This window comes from Puntigrus tetrazona, chromosome 8 (assembly GCF_018831695.1).
Source record: "Puntigrus tetrazona isolate hp1 chromosome 8, ASM1883169v1, whole genome shotgun sequence".
NCBI classification, from domain to species: Eukaryota; Metazoa; Chordata; class Actinopteri; order Cypriniformes; family Cyprinidae; genus Puntigrus; species Puntigrus tetrazona.
This window is the reverse complement of record NC_056706.1, coordinates 19908847-19933742: the sequence shown is the minus strand read 5'-3', so window position 1 is coordinate 19933742 and position 24896 is coordinate 19908847. Positions and strand designations below refer to the sequence as shown.

General features: G+C 37.9%; 1 protein-coding gene across 7 annotated transcripts in view; it reads left to right on the top strand.

Moving 5' to 3' along the window:
* The first annotated feature begins 264 nt into the window (after nt 1-264).
* The window catches only part of sorbs3 (sorbin and SH3 domain containing 3), a 42829-nt gene continuing 18197 nt past the window's right edge, over nt 265-24896 (top strand). Inside the window, exons 1-7 of one of the 7 annotated variants that reach the window (XM_043246353.1) lie at nt 265-418; nt 495-636; nt 20194-20256; nt 21503-21700; nt 22590-22662; nt 22850-22989; nt 24517-24580. In XM_043246353.1, coding sequence (XP_043102288.1) covers nt 20245-20256; nt 21503-21700; nt 22590-22662; nt 22850-22989; nt 24517-24580 — 487 coding nt within the window. In that variant the 5' untranslated portion in view covers nt 265-418; nt 495-636; nt 20194-20244. Of the gene's footprint in view, nt 419-494; nt 637-2279; nt 2351-6189; nt 6453-18565; nt 18746-20193; nt 20257-21502; nt 21701-22589; nt 22663-22849; nt 22990-24516; nt 24581-24896 lie in introns of those variants that run through there. The other 6 variants (XM_043246352.1, XM_043246347.1, XM_043246349.1 and 3 more) reach the window with 6 other exon arrangements.

The window sequence follows — 24896 nt, the reverse complement described above, 5'->3', positions numbered from 1 at the left end:
CTCTGAGGAAAAGACAGGGCTGTTAGCGCAGTGATTAAATGATGGGAAATACTGACTTACTCCAAGCCTAATGCAGATGGTGTAGTACTTTCTTGTATCATTTGTGTCTGCAGTGGACAATAAATCGTCCATCAGCATTATATCATCGTTCCAGTTAAACCCCCGAAACTAAGTTTAAGAGTGGGAAAATGATAAAAATGGGGGGAGCAGAGAGGAGGAGCGAGTGGGACGTGACCTTTGGTTGTTGATCATGTCGTCTGACTGTTAAATATTTATTTTGGATGACAGAACAGAGCCTGAGGAAGAGGAAAGGCTTCACAAAGCCGGAGAGACTCAGAGAGAATGACACACATAGTTAGCTGAAGCTCAGTTTGATGAAGAAGACAAACATCCTCTTCAACGGCAGATGTGCAGCACGGTAAGAGTCCAAACACCAGCTCTAGTACTGGATATAGCATTCAGAAGTGTGGAATCACGATCTGTTTCTTTGGCAGAAAATGATTGATTGGTTCGTCCACCAGAAACGAAGCTGGTGTTTGGTTGGAGTTGTTCAGTGAAGCGTCCAGCTGAGCAGCAGTCAGAAGTCTGGCCGCTCAAAATACTGCGTCTTGTTCATCTGAGCCGTCTACGAGCCGGGTAGGTTCAGTTCGCCAAGGCAATCATGCTTAGAGCGGCCTTCATCCGTTAAAGGGAGAGTAAGATAAACAAAAACAAAACAAATCGGCACATTCATTTATTTTAATTAATGCATTGTTTTAATGCACGTGGTTGTCCTGGTCGGCTTGAGTAATAACTGCTTTGCCATCACGGGTGCAAAAAAAGGAAATAGTAATTTGCTAATGGTAATGTAGTTAATCATAATTATCCAATCATAAAAATCCTCTTTTTTTGTGACCCGTTTAACTGCTCATTACATGTCATTAGCATGAGATATGAGGAAAGAAAGGTGTTGTGGGTAATTAGGGAGGAATAACCTCATCCTCTTCAAACCTCTTTTCCTTGGAATGAAATTGTGATCAAGATTTCTTGAGAAGTGTGGAGTACATAACACAGTGGTTTTGTCTGTTATTTCTATTGGCGTGAAATTACTTTTTTAAGGAACTGTTCTAGATTAACCCCGTAGTTCACCCCAAAATGACAATTTTGTCATTAATTATTCACTCTCATGTCGTTCTGAACCCGTAAGACGGCTGCCTCGCTGTCTGTCAAAAATGTGAGTAATGTGAATTTTTGGTGAACTAACCCTTCAAATAGATGGCTGTTGAGACTATTTGAGAAGATATAAGTCTCAAAGACCACAGTGGACGTTAATGCGTGCGCTCAGCGTCATAGTGACCCACAATAACGAGTGTACAGATGAACACTCAGCAGCTAGAGATTACCCAAAATGCACTATTCGGGTCACGCCACGTCTTACCTGAAGATGGCGCCTGCGGCCGAATCATCTCTCCATTTCCCAAACCACCGATGAGTAGCCGGCCTACAGCATGATATCGTACAGCTAAAGATTTCTTTGGAATCGATCGTAAAACAGTTTAACGAAGGTTTATACATCATACACGGGTCAAGATCAATCTTTTCATTTCTACTGGGTTTGCCGTGTTGTCGAAAGAATATTAAACTTCGAAACAAGCTTTTTTTCAATCGTTCTTTTCGCAGCTTCGTGCGGATGTCGGGTAATCTGAAATGTGCTTTTTGGGCTGATGTCGGGTGCCTCGTTGTAGCCGGTCGGCCGGTTTAAGTATCCTCTAATTTAATGGACCACCGTTGCCTTTGAAAATAGCGTGCTGTGTGGCTGAACTAAGAGGACGTAGTGATGTTATTTAATTGGCATGTCATGCTCCAGCAGAGGGCACATCTTCAAGACTGGAGGAAGCCCTGAGGAGGCAGTCCTGTTCAGTGTATGAGTAAAGCAGGCATGGAGAAATGAGATCAGAGCATGAGAGAAATACATAGAGAGAGTGTCTATGTGCGGGAAGGGAAATGCATTCATTTGTTCTTTTGATTTTAACACACAAGTGGGTGTTTCTCCTCAGCCTGCATGGGACTGTATTATTTCCAGCTGTGCGTGCGTGTGTGTGTGTGTGTGTGTGTGTGTGTGTGTGTGTGTGTGTGAGTATGGGATGGAAACTATTACAGAGCTTTGGACTCGTTAGGCACTGAGTGTTTCATGTATGATTCTGGCTTGCCCAGAATGGTGTATATACACACACACACACACACACACACACGGACAAAGGCTGAGTCACAGAATCACAGTAAATTGCAAACGCCCTCCCAGCAGAAACAGAACGGGGCTGTAACATTTGCGCCTCTCTCTGCTGCTCATTCCAGGGAACGTCTCCTCACGGTAAATACCCGTCTCGCAGTCCTCCTCAAACTTCTCTTTCACTCAACCCTACGCTTCTGTTCTTCACCGCTCGTCTCTTTTAAACGTGATTTCGAAACGTCACCTTTGTTGTAGTGTTTATGGAGATGCATGCTGGGGCTCAGACAGCGAGGATTTACTTGTTTACTTTCAGGGTGGGAAACGTCAGATACAGGTACTTTATACTTAATAACTCATATAACATCTTGGATTAATGCTGAAGTGGACTAAAACCAATCCGAGTCCACTTTCAGTGACAGTGTGAATGCAAAGGGGACATCCCGTGCTCGTACAGCTGTCATGTTATCATTTGCTGTCAGAGTGTGTTGTGAAACGTCGCCCTGATAGTAGCTGCTGAGCCTGATCTGCTAGATTCCTGTCAGACAGTGTTTCCCACGTGGCTGCTTGACAGTAGTACTGAAGTAGATGCAGGGGAAACGCGTTTAGCAATTTATTTGAGGAAAACTGACAAAAAAAGTCAAAACGATATATTCATTATTTGTTTATTTATTTACTTTCTGAACTCATTTTTTGGCAATAAATCGGAAGCTAAAAAAACACTGTCGATTCAAGAAGGTCAGTGACCGGATGATATCTTTACAGGCGCATCTCAGCAATTGGGTTGACTTAAAAAAATAACATTTAAATCAGTATATTAATGGTAAATATGCGCCATAAAACCACTTCAGGGTGGAATGTGTTTTAGAGGCGAAGACTATTAAACGGTATATTCACAAATACAAATAAATCTGAAATAAAGCTTTTGAAAGAAAAAAACTGAAGAATAGTAAGTTACTATATTAAACTCTATCCAAGTTGGCTTGGAAAATGTACTAATACATTTCTGCCAGGACGCTATCCATTAATTTTATAGCTATTTCCATTCATTTTCCTAAAACACAATGCAGTGCAAAATACCGGTGAAACATTTGAATGTTTTTAATATTAAATAATCACAAAAACGAAGGAAAATTTAAATATTAATCAGTACCATATCAGATAAACAAAAGCAAATAACAATGAATGTAACACTGCCAGAGATGACTGAGGTCTTTTTTTTATGAACATAACTCATCTACTGAAATTAAATACTTCTTTATTTTTTGGATAATTGGAAGTGTAAGATTTTTTTTCCTTAAATGGTTTTATTTTTTACTTTTTATTTTAGGCATTTTTGCCTATGTAGGTGGGATAACAGACAGATTGAACAGAGAGGGTAATGGGACTGGAAATGGATCTCCGGTCATGTCGTGTCAGACAGCAGGCTGAAGCTGTGTTTGGTTTCTTGCACATTTTATTCACAGTAGCTCATCTGTGCTCCAGAACATTGAAATCTCGAGGTCACAAACTCTGCATCCCTATAAAATGTTTATTAAGTGTTACATATCAGATATATGGCAGCGTGGTCTGGGTCTTGTCTAGAGTAAATATTTACCGTTGTGGTGCAGCTAGCTTCCTCTTACGCAGCACTGAATCATGCCAGCCACGCTGTTATTCAGCAGCGGTAAGCTGTCATTCACAGAATCCCTTGAGCCGCTGCTTACATTTTTGTCAGGACTGGAGCAACATGTTTACGCTATAATTTACTGTATAATTACTTTGACTAATCATAGCTGTTTTCATTAGAGAGATGGATTTCCTCTTGGTTTAAAGACAGGTTTTTTTTTTAACCCAAGGACCCCATTGAGTTACTCAGATATGCAGTAATAACAGTAATATTGTTAAATATTTTGACAATTTAAAACAATTTTTTTCTCGTTCATTATATTTTAAATAGTAATTTATTTCTGTGATGAAAAGCTGAATTATTATCACCGTTACTCCAGCCTTCAGTATCATATGATCCTATAGAAATGCTGATGTACAAAGCCATGACCTTTATTCTAACGCACATTTCACTTAATACAATCAAATATGGGAACATTGAGCTAAAACGTTAAAAGTTAATACATGTATTTTATGCGGTATAGAAAATCTTTCACAAAAACGTGTTAAAAATCAACAACTGGCAACCTTCGGTTTAAGAAAACCTGTACTTTTTATGTACCTTCTCACTGTATATTTGTATCTTTAGAACAGAACTGAACCTTGTCCTAACAAAATAAAGACAGAGAAAGACAGAAATAATAAAGAGAATGGCATAATGTTTGATGATGTTTCTTTCAGTCCACTAATCATTTTACTGGCAGACACAAATATCTGCTCGCTGCAGGAGGCCGACCATTAATAACAGAAGCATTCATGCCTCCTCTCCTAGTTCATCACTCACTCTCGATGATTTATTTCTCTTTTCTCAGTCTCACACGCTCAGCTTTCACAGCAGCTCTGCTCTCCTCTGGACTCACCTCGTGCTTTCTCATGCTTTAAACTGTCAACTGTGAATGTATTTTCTCCTCTCCTCCTCTGTTTTGCAATAGTCTGGTTGCTGTTTGGCAAAAATGCCTCATTGCACACTCACACACACACACACACACACACACACACACGCTGTAAGACTATACCGTTTAAGACTGGATTGCCCTACTGAGCCAAACCACTGAATTATTAAGAACGAGCTGACTCCCCAAGATCTAGTGGAAAATAGACACTTCTAGAAAACATGCATAAAGGAGTTCAGGTAATGTAGAATTCATGCACACAGAGGCAGTTGTACCTGATAAAGTTTATTATTGTTGTGTTGTTTTTTAATGATGGTGGTTTGGCCTAGTGGTTAAAGATTTAGATGTAAGTTCGAATCCTACAAAGAGGGATTGAAGAATAATGACTATTGTGCTCTTGAAACTTTAAGACTATAGATCAAAAGCATGAGATAGAATGGATAAAATATGATTGAAAACACATATGATCATTTGAAAAAGGAAAATACATAAATAATCCTGATTCATAAATCATATGCTAGCTAAAAAATGAATATCGTTTCTTTTTGATCATGCTAAATTGTAGATTGCATGAACTCTTGTAAGTCTTGTAAATCAGATCATCAGTACTTTGTACTGTACAGTGATAGTCCACTATCACCGTCAGCAGAGTTCGTGAGAAAACAGCAGAAAAATCTCTGAATAGTCAATTATAAATCGATATGGTTAAGAGCTGTAAAATATTGGACATTATCAACAACGTGGTTTTACATGTTTTTATATGACTATATTGCTGTGTTTATGTTTTAAATAAATTCAAAATTCACCTGTTGTGGTCCATAGAAGAAAGAAACTTTGGGTTTGGATCACATGTGAGGAAATGCTGACAAAATTTAAATTTTTGGGTGAACTGTCCCTTTAAGGATAAACACTTTAGAGGCTTTATGAAATCTCAAGGGCCGGTGGTTTGAGACCCCTGCTCTAAATCTTGCACTTCCTTGACAGATCTCAAAATAGGGTATGTTTCTTAATTCAAGACCTCTGCCTGGTTTATTTGTCATTGATTTGTTGTTAAAGAATTTCTCAAGCCTGAAGTCAGCTCTCTCTGAGTCACTGCTGTTTGGCCATGTATGGCCAGACACTCATAAGCAGCGGCTCGTAGAAAAACAGCGGGGCGGGAGCTCAGGGAGAACGGAGTGAAATGAGAGGAGGACCATCAGGAGGTGGATGTGGTTTAGTCTTTGAATTCACCAGTCTTTAACCCCGTGCTGTGAAATATCACCTTATGGCCACAAAAGGCTGACCGCCTATTCAAACGCTCTTTAGTGAAGGCAGCCAAAAGTGAGCCGGCCCTCTGCACACAGTCTGTGCTTCACCATAGAAACCCTTGTCAACCAGGAAGTCCTGTAGTGGTGGAGCGAGAGAGAGTGAGTGAGAGTGAGAGTGCATGTGTGTGAGTGTGTGTGTCAGTATGTGAGAGGGACTCAACAGAGGTGAAGCAGACGGGAGCAAAAAACACTGAGACAGAGAAAGAACTGACCGGGAAAGCTGACAGAGAGAGAGAGAGAGAGAGAGAGAGAGAGAGAAGAAAAGTACACAAAGAGCAGGTTGAACCTGAAAGGTTATTTCATACAAAGCAGACCAAGCAGCTCTTTGGGAATTGTGTGTGTCGTCCTGGGAAATCAGTGCTTGTCTGCTGTCACACACTTACACACCCACACGATCCGGTGAGTTGATTTTTCTTCCAGCACACAGTTTAGCTGTAAAACAGTCAAATGATCACGTACAGCGACTCATTTATTTCGTGCAGTTGCTCTGTTTGGCAGGGCTGCGTTAAAGCAGTAGCCCCGCAATATGTCTGAAGTCGATTCTTAACTCTCTTTGAAGGATTAAGGGTCTTTGGTGGGATTTGGGAAGTTTTCGAAGCAGCGGGAAAGAGCGTAAACGCTGCGGAAAAGCCCAAAATCTGGAGTCCCATATGGCGTACTGCATTCATATTTCTATTGGTGTTTAAAACACTTTGGGTTCTTTTGAGTGGCTGGACTCCACCGAGACAGTTGTTGTTTTGCATGTACTGAATTTGCCTGTTTAGAGTGGTGTGATTTGTTTGACATTTGATTATTATAGCCTGACCTCAAATTCATTTGGTTCATGTACTGAGGGTGTTACTTTATGATTTAAGATCCACAGGACAAAAACAAATATTTCTCATGATTTAATGTTTTAATTGTACTCATTAGATGTACAAAATTAAAAAAGTGGTTTATGTAATTCAAATTGTGATTTAAACAAGTCGTTGTTCATTTTTGTGGCGTGATAAGTGAATGTCGACTAGGGATGCTACTAAAAGATGTGCTTGTAAGTTATATACTGCACTGTTTTGTTTAAGTGAATGAAAAAAGTATAAAATGAATTTAGGCATCAGTTTGCCATTCTGAGATCTGCTCAAAGTTACATTTTTACTGTACAAATTTAGTATTATGTACATGACAGCTGCTGTGACAGAGCAAGTATTAAAACCCACTACTGCCAATACATCCATAACATGCTGCTGTGAACCATTAAGAAATATTGCTGCTGCACATAAAAACCCTATATACAGCATACATGAAATCATCCCATAGCAGATCTATGCAGGTGGAGCTGGGGAAGGAGGAGGGTTTCTGAAGTGAGCTGCATCTGCTACATCATGCACTAGCGGAGTATTAAAAATGTGAGCTAAATGTGAATAATTATGTCATTATGAGTTAGAACTGGTCTGCTCCATTTAAAGATGTAGTGTGGAATATTTAGGAGGACCCGCACAGAACCGATTCTGCTTCCTACATTTTTTATTTTCATTTTCTACACCATGCCACAATACAGAACAAAAGATTTGCCAATATTTCCGTTAAACTGCAAATTTAAGTAAGCTTTAGATTGTCAAAATTATTAAAAATAAGAAATCGACACAAACAAATGAAATATCCAATATCGGCTGATACCGATAAATTAAAAAAAACTTACATAACTGACACATATCAATATACTTTGTACACTTATGCAATACGATAACAAGATATCAAGTTAATATCAATACTGAAATAAGTGTGATGTGATAAAAGGTCAAACTGCTCACAGATTCCCATGGTTAGGTTTAGGGTTAGATGTTTTTTCCATAGTGTTTCTGTAGTCAGTGACTGACAGCTTAATCTCATTGAATATGGCCTGCATTTTTAGTCGCCTGTCTGGGTGTTTCCCACCGTTGTAAGGCAAATGAGAGCAGACTTCAGTGTCAGCTCCAATAGCGTGTATTCAGTGACAAAGGCATGGAGCGAGTCAGTGTGTGGCAGACCAAAGGCTCTCCTGTCAGGTCCATCAGAAAGCCCTCAGCAGCTCACACTGATCTCTCTGAGAATATTCTCACATGCTACGTGTGTGCGTGAGTGTGCGCACGACTGCTTTATTACCCGCTACGTAAGCATATTATGGGGACCCTCATGGTATGGGGCATTTCCCAGCATCTGATCTTACACATACATAAGGGTACAAAAAATGTTCTTTACGGAGAAATGTCTCGCTGATTATCATCGTCTTCAACAGGTTCGTGCAGGTGTTTCGTGTGGTGTTGATTTTGGACGGCCCGTGTGGAGGAGTCCATTTTGGCTCATAGTTATCAAATTGTTTGTGGGATCCATCCCAACCGAGTCAAGCGATGGACGACCATACATGGTGATCAGATGGACCCGCTGCTGATTAATGTGTGTATCATGTAATAACGGGAGATTGTAAACAGACGCACAGCAGAGCCTTGTATGGCGTCCGCTCGCATCCATCAGAAGGTCGAGCGTCACAGACCTGTTAAAGAGTAAGCAGCGAAACAGATGAGAGAGATTTTGAAGGACTTATTGGCCTTTGCTTTGTTCTGCTGTTCTTGTTATTTTTAATCTTAAAATACTTTATTTTATCCCACTATCACATATATGAAGAGAAAACTATAAGGATGCTATTTTTGGACGGCTCCACTGAGAAGTCTAACTTATGGATAACTTATTAGTTATAATTTATAGTTTGATGTCCAGGTGCTTGTCCTCCATCTGTGGCGTAGGCTGTCTCGGTTTGGTTCAGCAGGGACTGTTTGTTTGGACATATCTGTATCATTTAAACATTGATGTTTGTTTGAGCATCCAGCCAGGGGTGCATTTCCCAAAAGCAGCTATCGTTGCCAATAGAGTTCAATGGAACGTGTGACTTAACAGTGCCTCAGCCTGGCACAACAACAGCTTAACCAGTGGAGTGAGTTTGGGGTGGGGCTACCTGTTTGTTCAACCAATGGCAGAAGGGAGGAGTGTTTAGGAAACTAGTTTGAAAACAATTGTTATTTCTATAATTATGGTTTTCACAGAAATGACACTTTAAATATTTGTTAACGTACTTTTCTTTATATAAGCATACTTTAGTTTTGATATAGCTGAATGCATATATATATGTTTCTCTTATTCCACTATAACACCCAGAGACAACTATCAGTGTTTGATGTCCAGGTGTTTGTCCCACTGGTGTGGGTTGTCTTAGTTTGTTTCAGCAGGGACTGTTTGTTCGGACATTTCTGTTTTTTCTAAACATTGTTGTTTGTCTGAGCATCTCCACCAGGCTTGCGTAGCAACTGTTCGACCAATGGAATGAGTTTGGGGTGAAGCTAAATTTTTCATCTTCAATTAATGATAGAAAGGGGGAGTGTTTAGCAAAACCTATTTTTAGTGAATGCGTACAGAAGAATGCACGGCCTTTGAAACTATAATTTAATGATGTGCACAAACCCATTTGACATATACACTAGAAAGATTCATTTCTGTCCAGTGCCTGTTCTTTTTCTCTCCAGATGTTTTGACAAATTAAACCTCGGTAACACTTTTTATATATATTTTAACTAGTTGCTAATTAGCATGCATATTATTAAAATATTAGACATTTATTAGATTTAATTAAGCACATATTAATGCCTTATTCTACATCCCTAACACTACCCTATGCTTAAACGTAACAACTACCTTACTAACTTTTAATAAGCAGCAAATTATGAATTTATTGAGGGAAACTTTGTAGTTGATAGTGAATATGTCCCCTAAGTATTACTGAAATCTCTTTGAACCTGTTTGAAGTTGCAGGCCTCTTTTAACCTCCTTACTCAAGCACTTGTTGCGTCTTCAGTAGTTTGTTGTAGCTGTGTGAAACATCAGGCCAGGCCAGTGTTGCCACCTTGTTGTAGGCAAACTAATTAGTGCAAAAAAGGTTCAAAATGCAAGCTGAGCGTACAGAGTTAGAAATATCAGACCATTGGGACCAAAGTCTTGGCAACTTGGCTGTGTACACTTTGACCTAAATGGTTGTGGATGTCACACTGTGTGCCATTGTTTTACCCGAGATCTCACTGGGATCATATCGCCCAGTCAGACAAGCAAAAATTGTAAAAGACTGTAAAAAATCATACAGTGTGGCCCTCGAGTAAGTGATATGATCTAGACATGATGTCAGATCTATTGGCTCAATCTTGCCTCATACTATGCTTTGTCTATCTACTTGCTTTTATCTCATGAGAACACGTACACACACACACACACACACATGTTTTAGCAGCACAGAGGGAGAAAAGCTCTCTCAACCATTTAACTTCATTTGATAAACAAAGTGGCACAAGATTAATGTGACCATCAGAAAATGGAGAGGCTTGGTGACCAACTGTGTATGAGGATTAATACAAAATATTCCATTATGCATTTATGACATTCAGTATGAAATACACAATTAATGTAATTCGAAAGAAATTAATCATATCTGTTCATTTACTTTAGCCAAAACTATGTTAACGCTTGAGCTAAATGTAAAGTGTATGAATTCATGCAAAATACCATATTTTAATCTACTGCACTGGTGTGGTGGTTTTCTTATATAATGCTTAGACATTGATTTTTTTTTAAGTATGTCCTAAATGTTTGCCACTTAATATGCGCACAAAATAATAATTATGTGATTCTAGTGTAAACATACAGTATACACTAAATTGAGAGGAACAGTTAATTACTCATCTTAAAAGTATACTATACTGTTTCTGCTGATATATTTTATATAAACTGCATGATAAAATGATCATCTCCTCCAGAGCAACAAACAAACCGCCTACGCTCAGGACATTTTCCAAATGCCTTCGTGAAAATAAATGGAGATGCAGGATAGAGTTCATCTTATTGGACAGCTGGGATTCACCAATATGGTCAAAAATGTGGTGAATTTTGCAAAAGTCTGCACATGGTTTTTCACTGTGTCTGTTAATGATTAAATGGACACTTTTAAAGGCTACAAAAAGTGATAAATGTCTACGTATTCTGTGTGACCCCTCACTTTGGTGTTTTTCCACTAAGAACAATAAAAAAATGGCCATTGTTTGGCTATTGTCACCAAACTTAAGTTTAATGGTAAAAATGTGATGGGAGAGAGAATCTGATGTCAGGAATCGTATCTGGAAAGTTGCATAAGTTGATTCATGAATCAAATCTATGATTAATGAATTTTGTGCGTATTAATTTGATTAATTTAAGGGTTTCTCACACTGAAGAATGAACTTGCTGTTTATACAAAGGTCAACCGGGCAAATTTTGACACAGGAACAATGAAATCTTGTCAGTACAGTTCTGTCTAAAGTGTAATTAAACTTGTTCACAAAAGCAGTACCGTTTAGCCTCAAACTGACCTGTGCCTGTTTTGACCTTTGATCTTTGGACAATGACGTCAGCAACTGCTGTCAACAAGACAAAAGAATCAAATGAAAAATGCCGGTGGCTTGCATTCAACGTGCTTCACAGCAAGAAATCATTTTTTTTCTTTTAGCATTTTTCTTAAAATGTAAAAAAAAAAATTCCAAGATGGCTTAAGAAGCAAGATTATGTAATATGATCAGGCTTTTTGGGAATTTTCATGTATATGAAAAGGAATCTGCTCAAATGCAAACTGAACCTAATGTTTTAAGATAATTAACTGCTTGTTAATTTATGATCTAATTAGATGATAATAAACTCAAAATATCAAATAACACACTACTTAAAACAGTAAATAGTATCTAAGTCAGCAACTTTTTTTTATGGTTACACCTATTAGTTTCTTATTAGCATGCATATTACTAGAATATTAGCCATTTATTAGTGCTAATTAAGCACATATTAATGCCTTACTCTACTTTGACCTTATCAAACTTTTAATAGGACTCTATTTTAAGTTATAAAAGCACACTTTGAGTACAGAGTTTTTAATACTTTTAAGAGCTGCAGTACACTACAATATTACTAGATGTAACGAAGCAGATATACATGTTCAGATGTTTTAACCGGAATACAATACAAGCACATGTTAAGACTTTATTTTTATCAGGACCAGACTCTTTGCTGACAACTCTTTTGGTTCGTAGATGTGCTGAAACAAGTAGCTTTTAAACATGCAGGCCTTGCTCACTGTAAGCAATTTACAGATCGTCTTTATCTCATCAAATGCAATCCTGCATACGTGTGCATGTGGGAAATAAAACAAGCTGCCACTTCACGGCCGTCTCGAGCATCGTTGCACTAGCCCTTATTATCTTTGAGGAATGATGTGTCCTGTTTGCACTCACCGAAATCTCATAACGTCTTGATAACAGATAAATTGCCGTATTTAAACACTTACAGTTTCAAACCCGCCAACGTGTGGCCAAAGAGCATCTGCAATAACTTATCATACCCAGCATATAACATGTGACTCTGTATTACGTAAGAGCTGTTGACTTTTGTTTGAATTGTAGCGCACTCCTTCCTTGCTGGAGCTCCTTCACTAATGTTTCACAGGTCACTCAGTCACACGAGATGCTCGGACTTCGTAACTGGTGACGTTGCCGTAAAAGAATCGGTTCAACCAGAAATGTCATCATTTACTCATCCTCACGTGGGTCCAAACCTATGGGTTTCTTCCATGACACAAAAGGGAAATATACTTCAACATGCGGTTTCAAATAATGAGGACAAAAGTTACAAATAATGAGGACTGAAGTTTTTAAGTTTACAAAAGGACCCAAAAGCATCATAAATGTGGTCCATATAACTCACGCACTGTATTCCAAGTCAAGGCTACATTTAACAATGCACTGATAATCTTGCCTTTGGTGAGCTGTTAACTTTGAAATGCTCCAACTCAAAAGAAAGGTTCGAGCCTGGGATGGAATCATATTCCATCAATAAACCTCACAGTATGTGTAGCGCACAAGCCATATGAACCGCTTTTATGGTCATTTTGGAGCTTTGACAGCCCCCATTGTCATTCACTTTTATTACATTGAAAAAAAGTGACCAGGATGTTCATCGAAAAGTCACTTTTTATATTTCACAGAAGAAGAAAATCACTTGGTTTGGAACGGCGAGCGGATGAGTAAATGATGACATAAGCTTTGTTTCTATGTGAACTATCCCTATAAAGTTCCCTGTGGAAAACATGATTTCACTTTGCTGAAAGTCTCGGATTCCCACAGAGTTTGAGCGCGTGCTTAGTTTTCGGTGCTATTTAAGGAATATAAAAGAAAGGCGTAATCCTGTGATTCGGGTTAGTCAATTGTTATCTCTGTATAAAACCACCCAAAGCAGATGGAAACATCAGTTGAAGTGACACAGGAAAGCGTTTCAACGGTGATGTCATTGGGAGTATGCACTGAAAAATACAAAAACGGTCACATCTAAGTTAACTGGTTTTATTCGAGGATCACTGAATTCACCTGTATGCTACTATTTGGAATTAATTCCACCAACATTAAAGTTTTTAAATATACTTCTATATTGCAATAATTTCACGTTCAATCCTCAAATTCATGTAGAAACAACATTTTTAACATATTTTAATGTTTAATTGCATCTTTTTTTGACTGAAGGCGAGACTGAAGTACTACTGATGTCTCTAGTAAATAGTTTTTTTTCCTTTTTTTATTAATAGACTCCAGCCATTAAACAATTAAAGCTATCAGTTATGAAGCTAACATTTAATTAGACTTTTAATTTAAGTTAACTTAAAACAATCCTCACATAAACACATTATAATAAATGTCGTATTTATCTGTGCCCTTAGCAAGAAGGACATATTTAGAAATTGGAAAAAGCAATCAAACACTAAATTCTAAATTAAATGTAGATGAAAGCTTCAAAAGCCACTCTTTTTGTCTTTCTTTGATTAACAGACATCACAGCAGCTGGTTATTTGGCTGCTATGACTTTAAGAGCTGCCACTGTTGAACACGATACTGATCTGATGCAGGCTCGTAGTTTTGCGCATTAATATGAAATGATAAAGGCTATAACGCTCAACGGCCATACTTGTGCATGCAATTGAAGAGCATACGCTACAAACACAGTATAACAGCTGACAGGGCAGGAGGTTTTTTTTTTTTATGGACGTGTGGTCTGACAATATCTCATCTTTTTCAATCTTGTTTGACTATAGTGTCTGTCGTTGAGGCGGAGTGGAGCGCGTATCTGAAAACGCTCCTGTGCTCATAAAGAGTTAGACAGCACTACTAAATGCATTATTTATGCCAACAAAATGAAATACTATGGGTTCAGTCAAGTAGAAAATGCTTTTTAAGGTAACAGTTGCAAGTCTCCAGAAGTAACAGGAGAATGTGAATGGATTCTGTTCTGTCAAGGGTTTTTACACAACATAGAGGAATCAATATATCATTGTGTTTCAGGGCTAGTACTGGTTGTGGCATTCGATAGACCCTGTTATCGTTTGTGGTTTATAGGGTTTTATTAAAAACAACGTGACTAAAGCAACACCCCTAAAGCGTAGAGCATCACTGCAGCTTGATTTATCATCAACATGTGCTAGTGATTTGACTGCAGTAATTAACTTAACTGACCCCTACAGCCTAGCAGACATTCGTTAAGCAGAGTTTGTGTCTTAATCAAACCAGTTACTCGTCGCAGATGGTATGCGTGTTCTCTGCTTGGAGCTAAAGGCCGTAATGCTTAATAATGTTGGTGCCGGAACCCTTAGTTGCTCATAAAAAGCAGAACCCTGATTAAATGTTAATGATTTTTCATTTACGTCTTACAGGTTTCCTGCCTGCCTGTTCCTATAAAACAAGATGAAACACAGATAAGAACAAGATTAAGAGCAGAGCAACAATGTTTTGACATTTAGATCGCACTTTTCCCATGAAGCAGGCCAAAGTTTAACCTGAGAGGAATGCTTTTTTTCTACCTGTGTGTAGTCACAGCCTAAAAAATCATGTTGTCCCAAATTTGTTTTCTATTGCAGAACAAAAAGAAGATGTTTTGAAGAATATTCCAGCAGTCCAAACATAACTGAACCCCATTGAATTACATGTAGTGGACGAAAAAAAGTCAGGTTACATGTTTGGAATGACTTGAGGGTGAATAAATAAAATACAATTTTTATTTTGCCATGAAATGTGCCTTTAAATAGACATTCAAATGCTGTTCAAAGCGTATTGTTCAGTAAAAGCTCAGGAAGTCAGGAGGCAGTGGTGTTTGTGTGGTTCTGGGATCCACTTTACTGTGTATGGTTTTATCTGTTTTAAATGGATAATATTTTCAAAAGCTTTGTTTATATCTCCCCCGCTAAGTACTCCGCAGGTGACAAACACGTGGAGCAATATGGCGCTCAAAGATGTTACCAGATATTGCAGAACGTCTTGTGCCAGTGACCTCGGATTTGTGGGACGTGTGTCTGATGTCATTGCCAAGTTTATAGAGTCCTCCGCAGGGACATTCCTCATCCCACTCGTCCACATCATCCCAATACCTCCCCCTTTATCACTTCACGCCGGCTCTTCAAGCAAATACGTTTCAGAGTCGCGCGTTGTATACAACGATGCATTGGTAGAACTGTTTCACAAGCAGAAAATCAGTGACACTGAAGACTTAGTAGATACATAATTAATTTTTGGACATGCACACCATCCAGCAGAGTACTGTATGTCCCAGATGAAAACAATGGACAAATCGGGTCTGCTAGCCTGCTGTCAGAAGAATGCAACATTTATGCATCGCAGATGCTTGTTTGAATTTTGTAATCTGCAAAAACCGCTTGGAGCGCTCAAAAAACAAACAGCAGTAATGCTCAGTGTGTTCTGAGGAAGAATCTGAGCATATTTCACCCACGGTTGTCTGAGGGAGACGTGACCGTATTAGGTTGTGTTTCAGGAGTCCTCTCCCAATTCCTGAGAGAATGTTGTCGGGCGCAGCGCTCTCCCTTTCTCTCTCACACAGTGCTCATTTAGGTAATAATGGTCTAAAGAGCCAGCAGCATTGCCGTCCAATCTGCAATCTCTTCATTTGCACGTCAAGGAATAAACGTTTTGATTTAGAGATTTGTTGTTTCAGAATGCCATCTTTTAAGAGAGCAGTTTTAAATTGATTTAGTCGGCAGGGTTGATTGAAAAACTAGTCAGCTTGTCATGTTTCGCCGCGATTTCCAAGAGAAATGTCCACTGAGTGGCACTAAAACACAGTGACACATTTGTCTTATGTTGATATTGATATATATCGCATTGCGGAGGTTCAGAACTGAAATATCCGTGTCCAAAACGACTAGGCGATACCAGTGCTTCTCAACCAGGGAAAAACATTAGTCTAAAAATTATTTAAATATACAGTACCATTCGAATGGTGACCAGTTTGCTTATTTAAGAAATCAATGCTTGTTTAGAACGATATATATTATGCTCTATTATGTTGTGAGTGAATCCTGAAATAATATCATGGTTTTAAACACTGATAATAATAAAAAAATGTTTGAGCAGCAACTCAGCAAATTGGAATTATTCCCTGAAAGATTATGTGACATTAATGACTAGAAAATTCAGCTTTGCCATCACATACGAACTGCAGTATGCTGTATACAAAAATCCTTATAATAAAAATGTAAAACTAGTGAAACTTACAAATGCCCACCATGACCCATCCCTGATTTTAGTCCGCTGACAGGTTCATGCAGATGTATAATTACACACACACCCTCATACAAACGTCTTTCTTTGTCTCCTCCATACTGTACGTGTGGAGACCGACAGTGCAGTAAATCAACACTCCTTCACTCTCAGTTGCACCATTTCCGAACTGGCTATTGAGTTTTATAAGCCTTTCTTTCATTTTGAGTAAGTAACTTCTGATGTATGACTTCACAAAGAATGTCAGTGCGCAACAAAGGGATTTCATAATTATAAATTCAAAAACAGGCAAAAGGTTAGGCGTCCTTTTCTTTATTGTGAAACGTATGAATGAATGGACTTAGCGTTTAATGAAATCGTTACCCTTTTTCAAACCGAATTCATTTGACCGCTGAAGAGAATGAACATGAATGAATTGTTTGTGACATTTTGTCATGTCAAATACAGCTGTGACCCTTGTGCGTGTCACGTGACGTCATGAAAGAAAAACGGACAGGGTGTTTGGGGTTTGCTATGGAAAACCATTTTGTTTTTATGCTAAATTGTGTGGATCTCAAAATGTTTTTGTAATGTTTTGTACACACCCTTCACGTGCCAAACCCACTTTCCTTTTACCATGTAACACAAAAGATGTTGTCTAGTAGAATGCCCTGGCAGTTATTTCGCGTACAATGAAAGTAAATGTGGATGGATTCAACCAAACCTCAGTGACAAAAAAGCCAAGCTTTGGAAAAGCAGTACTTTTGACTTGTGCTAATCTATGTCTACGTCACGTAATGGCTTTTTGTGAGGAATGGACACAGTTGTTGTAAAAAACAAACAAAAAAACCCCGTCTTCACTTAAAAAATGTTTGCATTGCCTCAGAAATTTGCCATTTACTTGCAAACCTTTAATGTTGGCTTGCAAAACCTCACTCTCAATTAAAAAATGATGTTAATAGTACTAAAAGTGGTTCTTTGGCTCATAGTTATAGGGGAACCACTTCATAGCACCTATGTCTTTACAGTTGGTGCTATACAGCACCTTGCAGGTTCTTTATTGGTTCCCTTATGATTATGAGCCAAAGAACCACGTAGCAGTGCTATATAGCACCTCAGCTACCACAAAGAACCACAGAAGAACCAATTTTTGTGTTTGCATTCCCTTTGAAAACTTTGTGTTTGCTTTAAAAAGTTTTGTTTCCCCTCAAAAAGCATTCGCATATCTCAGAAAAACTTTGCATCCGCTTTGTAATCTATGCACCTATAAACCTTTTGTTCAAACGTTTTGCGTTCCATGAAAACATGTTTAATGCGTTTCCCTAAAACCTTGCGTTGCTTTCAAAACTCTTGCGTTCCCCTAAAAAACCAAAAAGTCCTCTAACTTTGAGATGACTTACAAAGCTATGTCATGACAGAATGCAAATTTTTGCTAAAACTAAGGGTTTTGTGTGGAACTATAAAGATTTGGGAGCATATTGCATCTGCAAAAGCGGTGCAATATAATTTTTTTTGGTCGCATCCCATTTTGCTCTGTTGGTTTGAAATGACATGGAGGTGAATAACTGACAGACATGTACTTATTCCCTTAATGTTTAGTCATATTTCGCTCCTGTCCAGAGTTCACTCTCATTAATTGATGCAGTACAAATCCATATGCGTTAATAAGCAGCGCCGGTCATGCAAATAATCACACCCCCACACTGTGGGACCCTCACATACTAGATCATTGTGAAGCACACATACATAAACACACACTCAATTGTTGTTTTCTGTTATGCAATGGAGCTCATTCAAGACTGGTGAGTCATCTGGGCCAAGAGAATGAGAGAAGAGAATAACCCAACATATAATCCCCTGTGTGAAAAGCCCAGTGTTCAGAGCAATGGATAGAGCATTCAGGAAACTGACGGCAATCATTTTGGTCTCTGGTTTATAGTTAATCATCTCACATGGAAAACACTCGAGGAGCGCTTGCTTCGTGGTTACGCTCTCGTAGCGGGAAACACTGATGTCAAATGGAAAGCTAAAGTCATATGAAACAGTTCATGTTGGACCGGTTGCCATGATGACCGAGTTTTTGTGAGTTTTAAACATCATTTCTTTGTAGAGCTATAGGAAAGTGTTCTCATGTTTGATCAGTTTTCGGTTTAGTTATGTCTGAGGATGTTTACAGCAGATATGATGGGTCATCTGTGCCGGTTTTCACACGTTTACGGCTTTTCGGAAAGTTTTAACAGCGGCCATTGTTTAGTTTTTCACTGCCGTGGCAACAAAGCAGTCCACATTTGAAAGATTTTTGTGAATAATTTGAAGGAATATCCATATGATGAGAGAAATATTTTTTTTTTCACAATTGATTTCATATTCTGCATTCACACCAACAGGTGCAAGTATAAGTCTAACGAGGAAGACCAAACAGAATTGGGGAATAAAATGTTAATTCACTTTTTTATTTAAAAAAATAAATAAAATGAAACACAAATTTGTGAATAAACTATCTCTTTGAAATGGTGTTATAGTTTTCAGATGATAACTATCATCCAAAAAGGTTCTCACACACAATATATATTAGTGCTTTTCAAAAGTTTGGGGATAAGTAAGATTTTTAATCCTTTTTGAAGAACTTTATTATGCTCATCAAACCTGTATCTATTTTATTACAAATGAAAGAAAAAAAAATTAAATTAAAATAAATGTAAATTTTTTTAATATATTTTTAATATAATTTAAATTATAATTTATTCCTGTAATTTAAAGCTGTATTATTAGCATCATTACACCAGTTATCAGTGTCACATGGTTCTTCAGAAATCATTCTAATATGCTGATTTGTAATCAATGTTGGAAACGGTTGAAAACAAGTGCTGTTTAATATTAATTTTTTTAACTGTGATAATTCAGGATTCTTTGATTTAAAAAAAAAAAAAGTTGATTTAAAATAGAAAATTTGTGTTAAACTAAGATTGGGCTCAATATATTATTTATCTTTTAAAAGAAATGAATACTTTTGTGCATCAAGAATGTGCTAAATGGATAAAAGTGATAATAAAAATGTATCAAACAAATAAAAATAAAAACTATCAAATAAATGAGCATAAGAGAACATAAAGAACATAACATTAAAAATTAGCTGATCCCAAGCAAATAGCAAATTGACCTAATATCAGTTGTTTTATGAATTAGTGTTGCCTAATGATACTGTCACTAAATTTGTCATGTTTCAGTCACTACTTCATATTTGTGTTCAGAAAAAGGAAATATGTTATGTTAATGTTATACAGTTTGTGAATATAAGAGAGTGGAAGGGAAGCAAACAGATGTACTGTTCAAAGGGCTGGCACTAGGAAGCAAATATAACTCATAGTTACGTCATCAATATGCTAATTATCACATGACATCATCGAGTGACTTTCTGAGCAGGATTTAGTGCTTTTCATTGTTGGCAGACGTGTTTAACAGACCAGTAACTGAATACTGGTCACTGATTTAAAGGAATAACAGTATTTTGAATGCTCTTTATTTTTCAGGCAGCGCGCCTGAGATCTGACTGATTACTGACCAGGATCCTTGCAGATGACATGCAGTCTCAGGTAAGAGCATCTGTTGAAGTTCAAAGCTTGCTCCCTACGTCGCTCAATCCGTTAAACCCGAGTTAATGTGAGGTACTTACTTACTTGCACTTACTTATGATCCTTGGCGGCTCCTGGGCAGTTTAGCATCAGCTCGAAAGACGCCCTGGAACCACCGAAAGAAAGAAACGGTACAAACAGCCCCTTACACAATGACAGGAGGAGAGAAAGAGAGAGCTATTTATGGACTAGACTTGGATTTCCATGAAAAAGGCCCGGTCCCTGTTCTCCCAGCTCACAAAGCATCTCCATGATTTAACAAGATACAGTTTCACCATCTGTGAGAACACAGGGATCTTCCCATGACCCCTGGAGTTCACATGGAGAGAGGGAGCATTATTCAGGTCACAGAGAGAGCCGAGAGTGAGGGATGGTGGGGTTCGAGTCAAGAGGAAGAGGAAAGGAGGTCAGGAGGACGTTTCGCAAGTGTAAAACATAACCAGTGATGCTTAAAAACCTAACCTGTTATCCGTGGTGAACTCTTCGTGACCCTATTGGCCGAGTGTCGCACTGTAATGAGCTAGAAGTTTCTTCCCGTTGCCCCTCAAACTAAGCCACAAAGAGTCTTTCTCTGTAAGAAGCTGGAACATCTGAAGTCTAAAATGGACGAGGATGGACAGCTTGTTTTTAGAACTACACAAGTACGATCCTTATTAAGTAACAATTATGTTATTAAGATTAATTATCCATATATGTAATTTTATTTCATTAATATTATGTTATCTGCAAGTATTTTTTTTTTAAATATACCACAGCACACTAGAAGTGCACATTCAGCACAATTAAATGCGCTTGTGCACGTTTAAATGTACTTTTTTGCCCAGAGAATGGTGTAGTTACAGTATAGAACAACTGTTGCTAACTGATAAAGCCTACTATCTAAACCTTCACTTCCTGTTCTTGAGAAAATGACTTGTGTCAATGTCAATATATAGTATAAAGATCTGTTTTAGTTTGAATGTTTTCGTCATGTCTGTGTGGCTTTCCCCCATGTTTCAAAGACATTCATCATAGATGAGTTGGAGACTATAAACTGGCTGTAGGTGCGAGTGAGTACATGCATACATGTGTCGTTCAGGCTGCCTCTCACCTGGCTGTGTCCCAAAACACCGGGATATTTTCCATCCTCCTGTGATCCTGTGGAGAACAAAGCTGCATGGAAAATGGATGGAAACGTAATGATATAAAACCTCTGTTTTTCCCTCAGAGAAGAGTGGAGGTGCATGACCATCTCAAAGGCTCGCGGATCATTTTCTCGGACGAGGCTCTTCCCGGCAGTGGATCCAGACAGCGCTTCATGGCTCCGGATGTGACCCAGGAAGTAGTGGTAATCTCTCCTGGTCTTCCTACACCTCCCTCGAGTCCGTTCAGCATCAGTTCAGCCCCTGCGTCTTCACAGCACAAGGCAAGAGCACTGCCGTAACGTATTACCGCTGCAGACGTTATTCCATATGTGTGTTGAGAACTTTATTATTCGTTTGCACTGGGATCCGGACTAAAGGTCTAAAACCACACTGATCCAGGATTCAAAATGTATGATTCTGCTACATCTAGGTCACTAAATCTTAACGTAAGTCATAATATAAATAATGAAAAAAATCTTTTTAAAGGGACATGCTGCTACTAAAATGTTCGTATGTAAAAGTTTAGTTTATATCTGTTCAACTCAACTCTAAACTTTTCCACATTGTGCTTTGATTAAGCAGCACCTATACAGTGTTGTTGTTAAAATAGAAATTTTAGCTGAAAAACTTAAGCTTAAAAAACAAATTGAATGAGAAATTTAGCTTCGGCAACAAAGTGAAAAAATAAGCTGAAATAGTGACATTAATATAACTGAAACAGTTTTTTATTATTGTTGTTTGTTTTTCATGTTTTTAATAACAAATAAAAGTATGAATGAATAACACTGTTTTGACATTGTTACACGCTTAGACTGAATGTGTTTAGATGCTTAACTTATATTGTTCTGCCCCCTTGTGGTGATATTTAAAAAAAAGACTTTTAGAGTATAGTATCCTGTTTACAGTATGAAATATGCTTCATTTTCATTTCAATTCTTAATTATTATTAATAATTATATATAGTGTGCCCAAGCATTTCAACACTTTAACACTGAACTTCTTTAAGTGCATTTGCATTTAATAACAAATATCACTTCAGTTGGCATGCTTTTGGGACACTGACATTATAACTAATGTTTCCTATTTACCTAATACTCTTTAATGCACTATTAGAATATGATTGTTATATACTGTATTTCTGGTACAATAATGCAATAATGTTTCCATCAGGTTGCAGAGGTCAATGGAGGTGGATTCACATCACAGAGTTTCGGATCCTACTATGGGCCGACTCAGACAGACGGTAACAAAACTTTTGATATTACTAAATGATCTTATCTGTGGTTATAAGTATATGCAAGTCTAGGTTTCTGTGCTTGAATTGGAGGAAATGGGAGCATTTGAAATTAGAATTGCAAGTATTATATGTTCATATATTCGTATTTCATGCAATTTGATATGCGTTAAATTGTCCTCTTTCTGTCTTTTAGCTGGATTATCCAATGGTGGTGTACGGACCGGAGGTTCAGCCACGTTGCCCAGACTGTCTGGCACCCGAGAGGAGCGCTTAATCAAGTTCTCGGGAATAGGTCCTGTAGATGAGACAGGCATGCCAATCGCATCCCGATCTGTGAGTCTTACTCAACCTCTGCAGTCCCAGAACGCACTTCTGTGTCACACCTTCAGTCAGTTGGAAATTACAATATAATCCATGGCTATTGCTTCTTTTATCAGGAAATAACCATGAATTTGCAGCGTGCTGGTTATCAGCAGAATTATTACAGTCAACAAAAACACTGAAAACCAAATTTTTTTTTTTTTACATTTTGTTTTTATTTTATCAAAAAGACTTAAAAATCACATTAGCCAATATTTTGTGGAACACTTTAAAAAAAATGCACATGTCAAATTGCAAAGGCTTTGCATTTCATAATCTACTGTACGTAACATTATAAACCCGGAGAAAGGGACAAGGCAGAAGACCTTTGTTGAATGCCCGTGGTCTTTGGGCCCTGATTCCGTCTTTGACATTACTAAATAGGCCCAAAATACTTCCAGAAACCACTGTCGGTAAACACAATCATCTGCAGATGCCAACTAAAGCTCTATCATGCAAAAAGGAAGCCATACCTAAACACGGTCCAGAAGTGGTGTTGTGACCTATGGGCCAAAGCTCATTTGAAGTGCACTGTTTTAAAGTAGAAAGGCGTTCTATGGTCAGACGAGTTCAAATTTGACATTCTTGTTGGAAATCACAGACATCTTGTCCTCTGGGCTAAAGAGAACGGAGACTTTCCAGCTTGTTGTCAGCGTTCAGTTCAAAAGCCAGCATCTCTGATGGTATGGGGGTGCTTAAGTAAGTGCATACAGTACGGGCAGCTTGCATGTTTTGGAAGGCGCTATGAATGCTGAAAGGTTTTAGAGCAACTTATGCTCCCCTCCAGATGACGTCTATTTCAGAGAAGGCATTGTGTATTTCAGCATTACAATGCAAAATCACATACTGCAGCTTTTACAACAGCATGGCTACATAGTAGAAGAGTCCTGTGCTGAACTGGCCTGCCTTCAGTCCAGATCTTTCACCTACAGAAAATATTGAATAGTGAAAAATATTTTTTTGCATAAAATTGTAAAATTTCTCAGTTTAAACATTTATGTTATCTATGTTCTCTTGTGAGTAAAATATTAGCTCAGGTAATTTGAAACTCTTTTCCGCAATTAAAAAAACGTAAATAAAATTTAATAAAACCTATAAAAACATATATTTTTTAACAGCACACTACTAAAATTGACAAAAAATGACTTAGACTTTAACTACAATGCCAGAAAATATAACATTAAATACAAAAATGAAAACTAACTTCTTAAAAACGTTTGTAACATTTTGTAAGGTGTAGATATTAGGAACATTGTCTTGTATTAAGTTTTAGCAAATTATATGTCTTGTTTTAACCATAAACCACGCTGTATTGTGTTATTTATGCGAAAAGCAGAAAAAAACAGTGGGGAAAAAAATAAGATATGCTCAAGAATAATTTAGAATAGTGTTTGTTAAGCTTTTTTTTATTTTGTTGTGATATTTTACTTTATGCCAGCATGTTTTTTTTTTGTTTTTTTTTAAACAATGCATTTTTCTCTTCCCCAACCCTTTCTCCAGAGCGTAAACAAGCCCAAGGACTGGTATAGGAGCATGTTTAGACAAATCCACAAGAAACCAGAGGGTACGTATTCTCCTCCTATCTCTCTCTCCCTTTCTCTGAAGCAATGAGGAAATTCCTCTACATTATTTTCCACTCATCCAGAAAGAATAAAGCTGAACTCCGCCTCAGAAATTTTAGACTAAATTTCTCGAACATTGCTTATCCTTTCAGCACATGCAAAGCTCAATGAGAAAGTGCACAATTGACCCTTTGAATGTGGAACCAGATAGGCTTTGCTGAGCATGACGAGATTCAGTGTGCCTTCATCAGTCAAGCTTCTGAATCAGAAGATAGAAATTTCAAAACACTTTGGTAACACTTTATATCGATAGTCCAC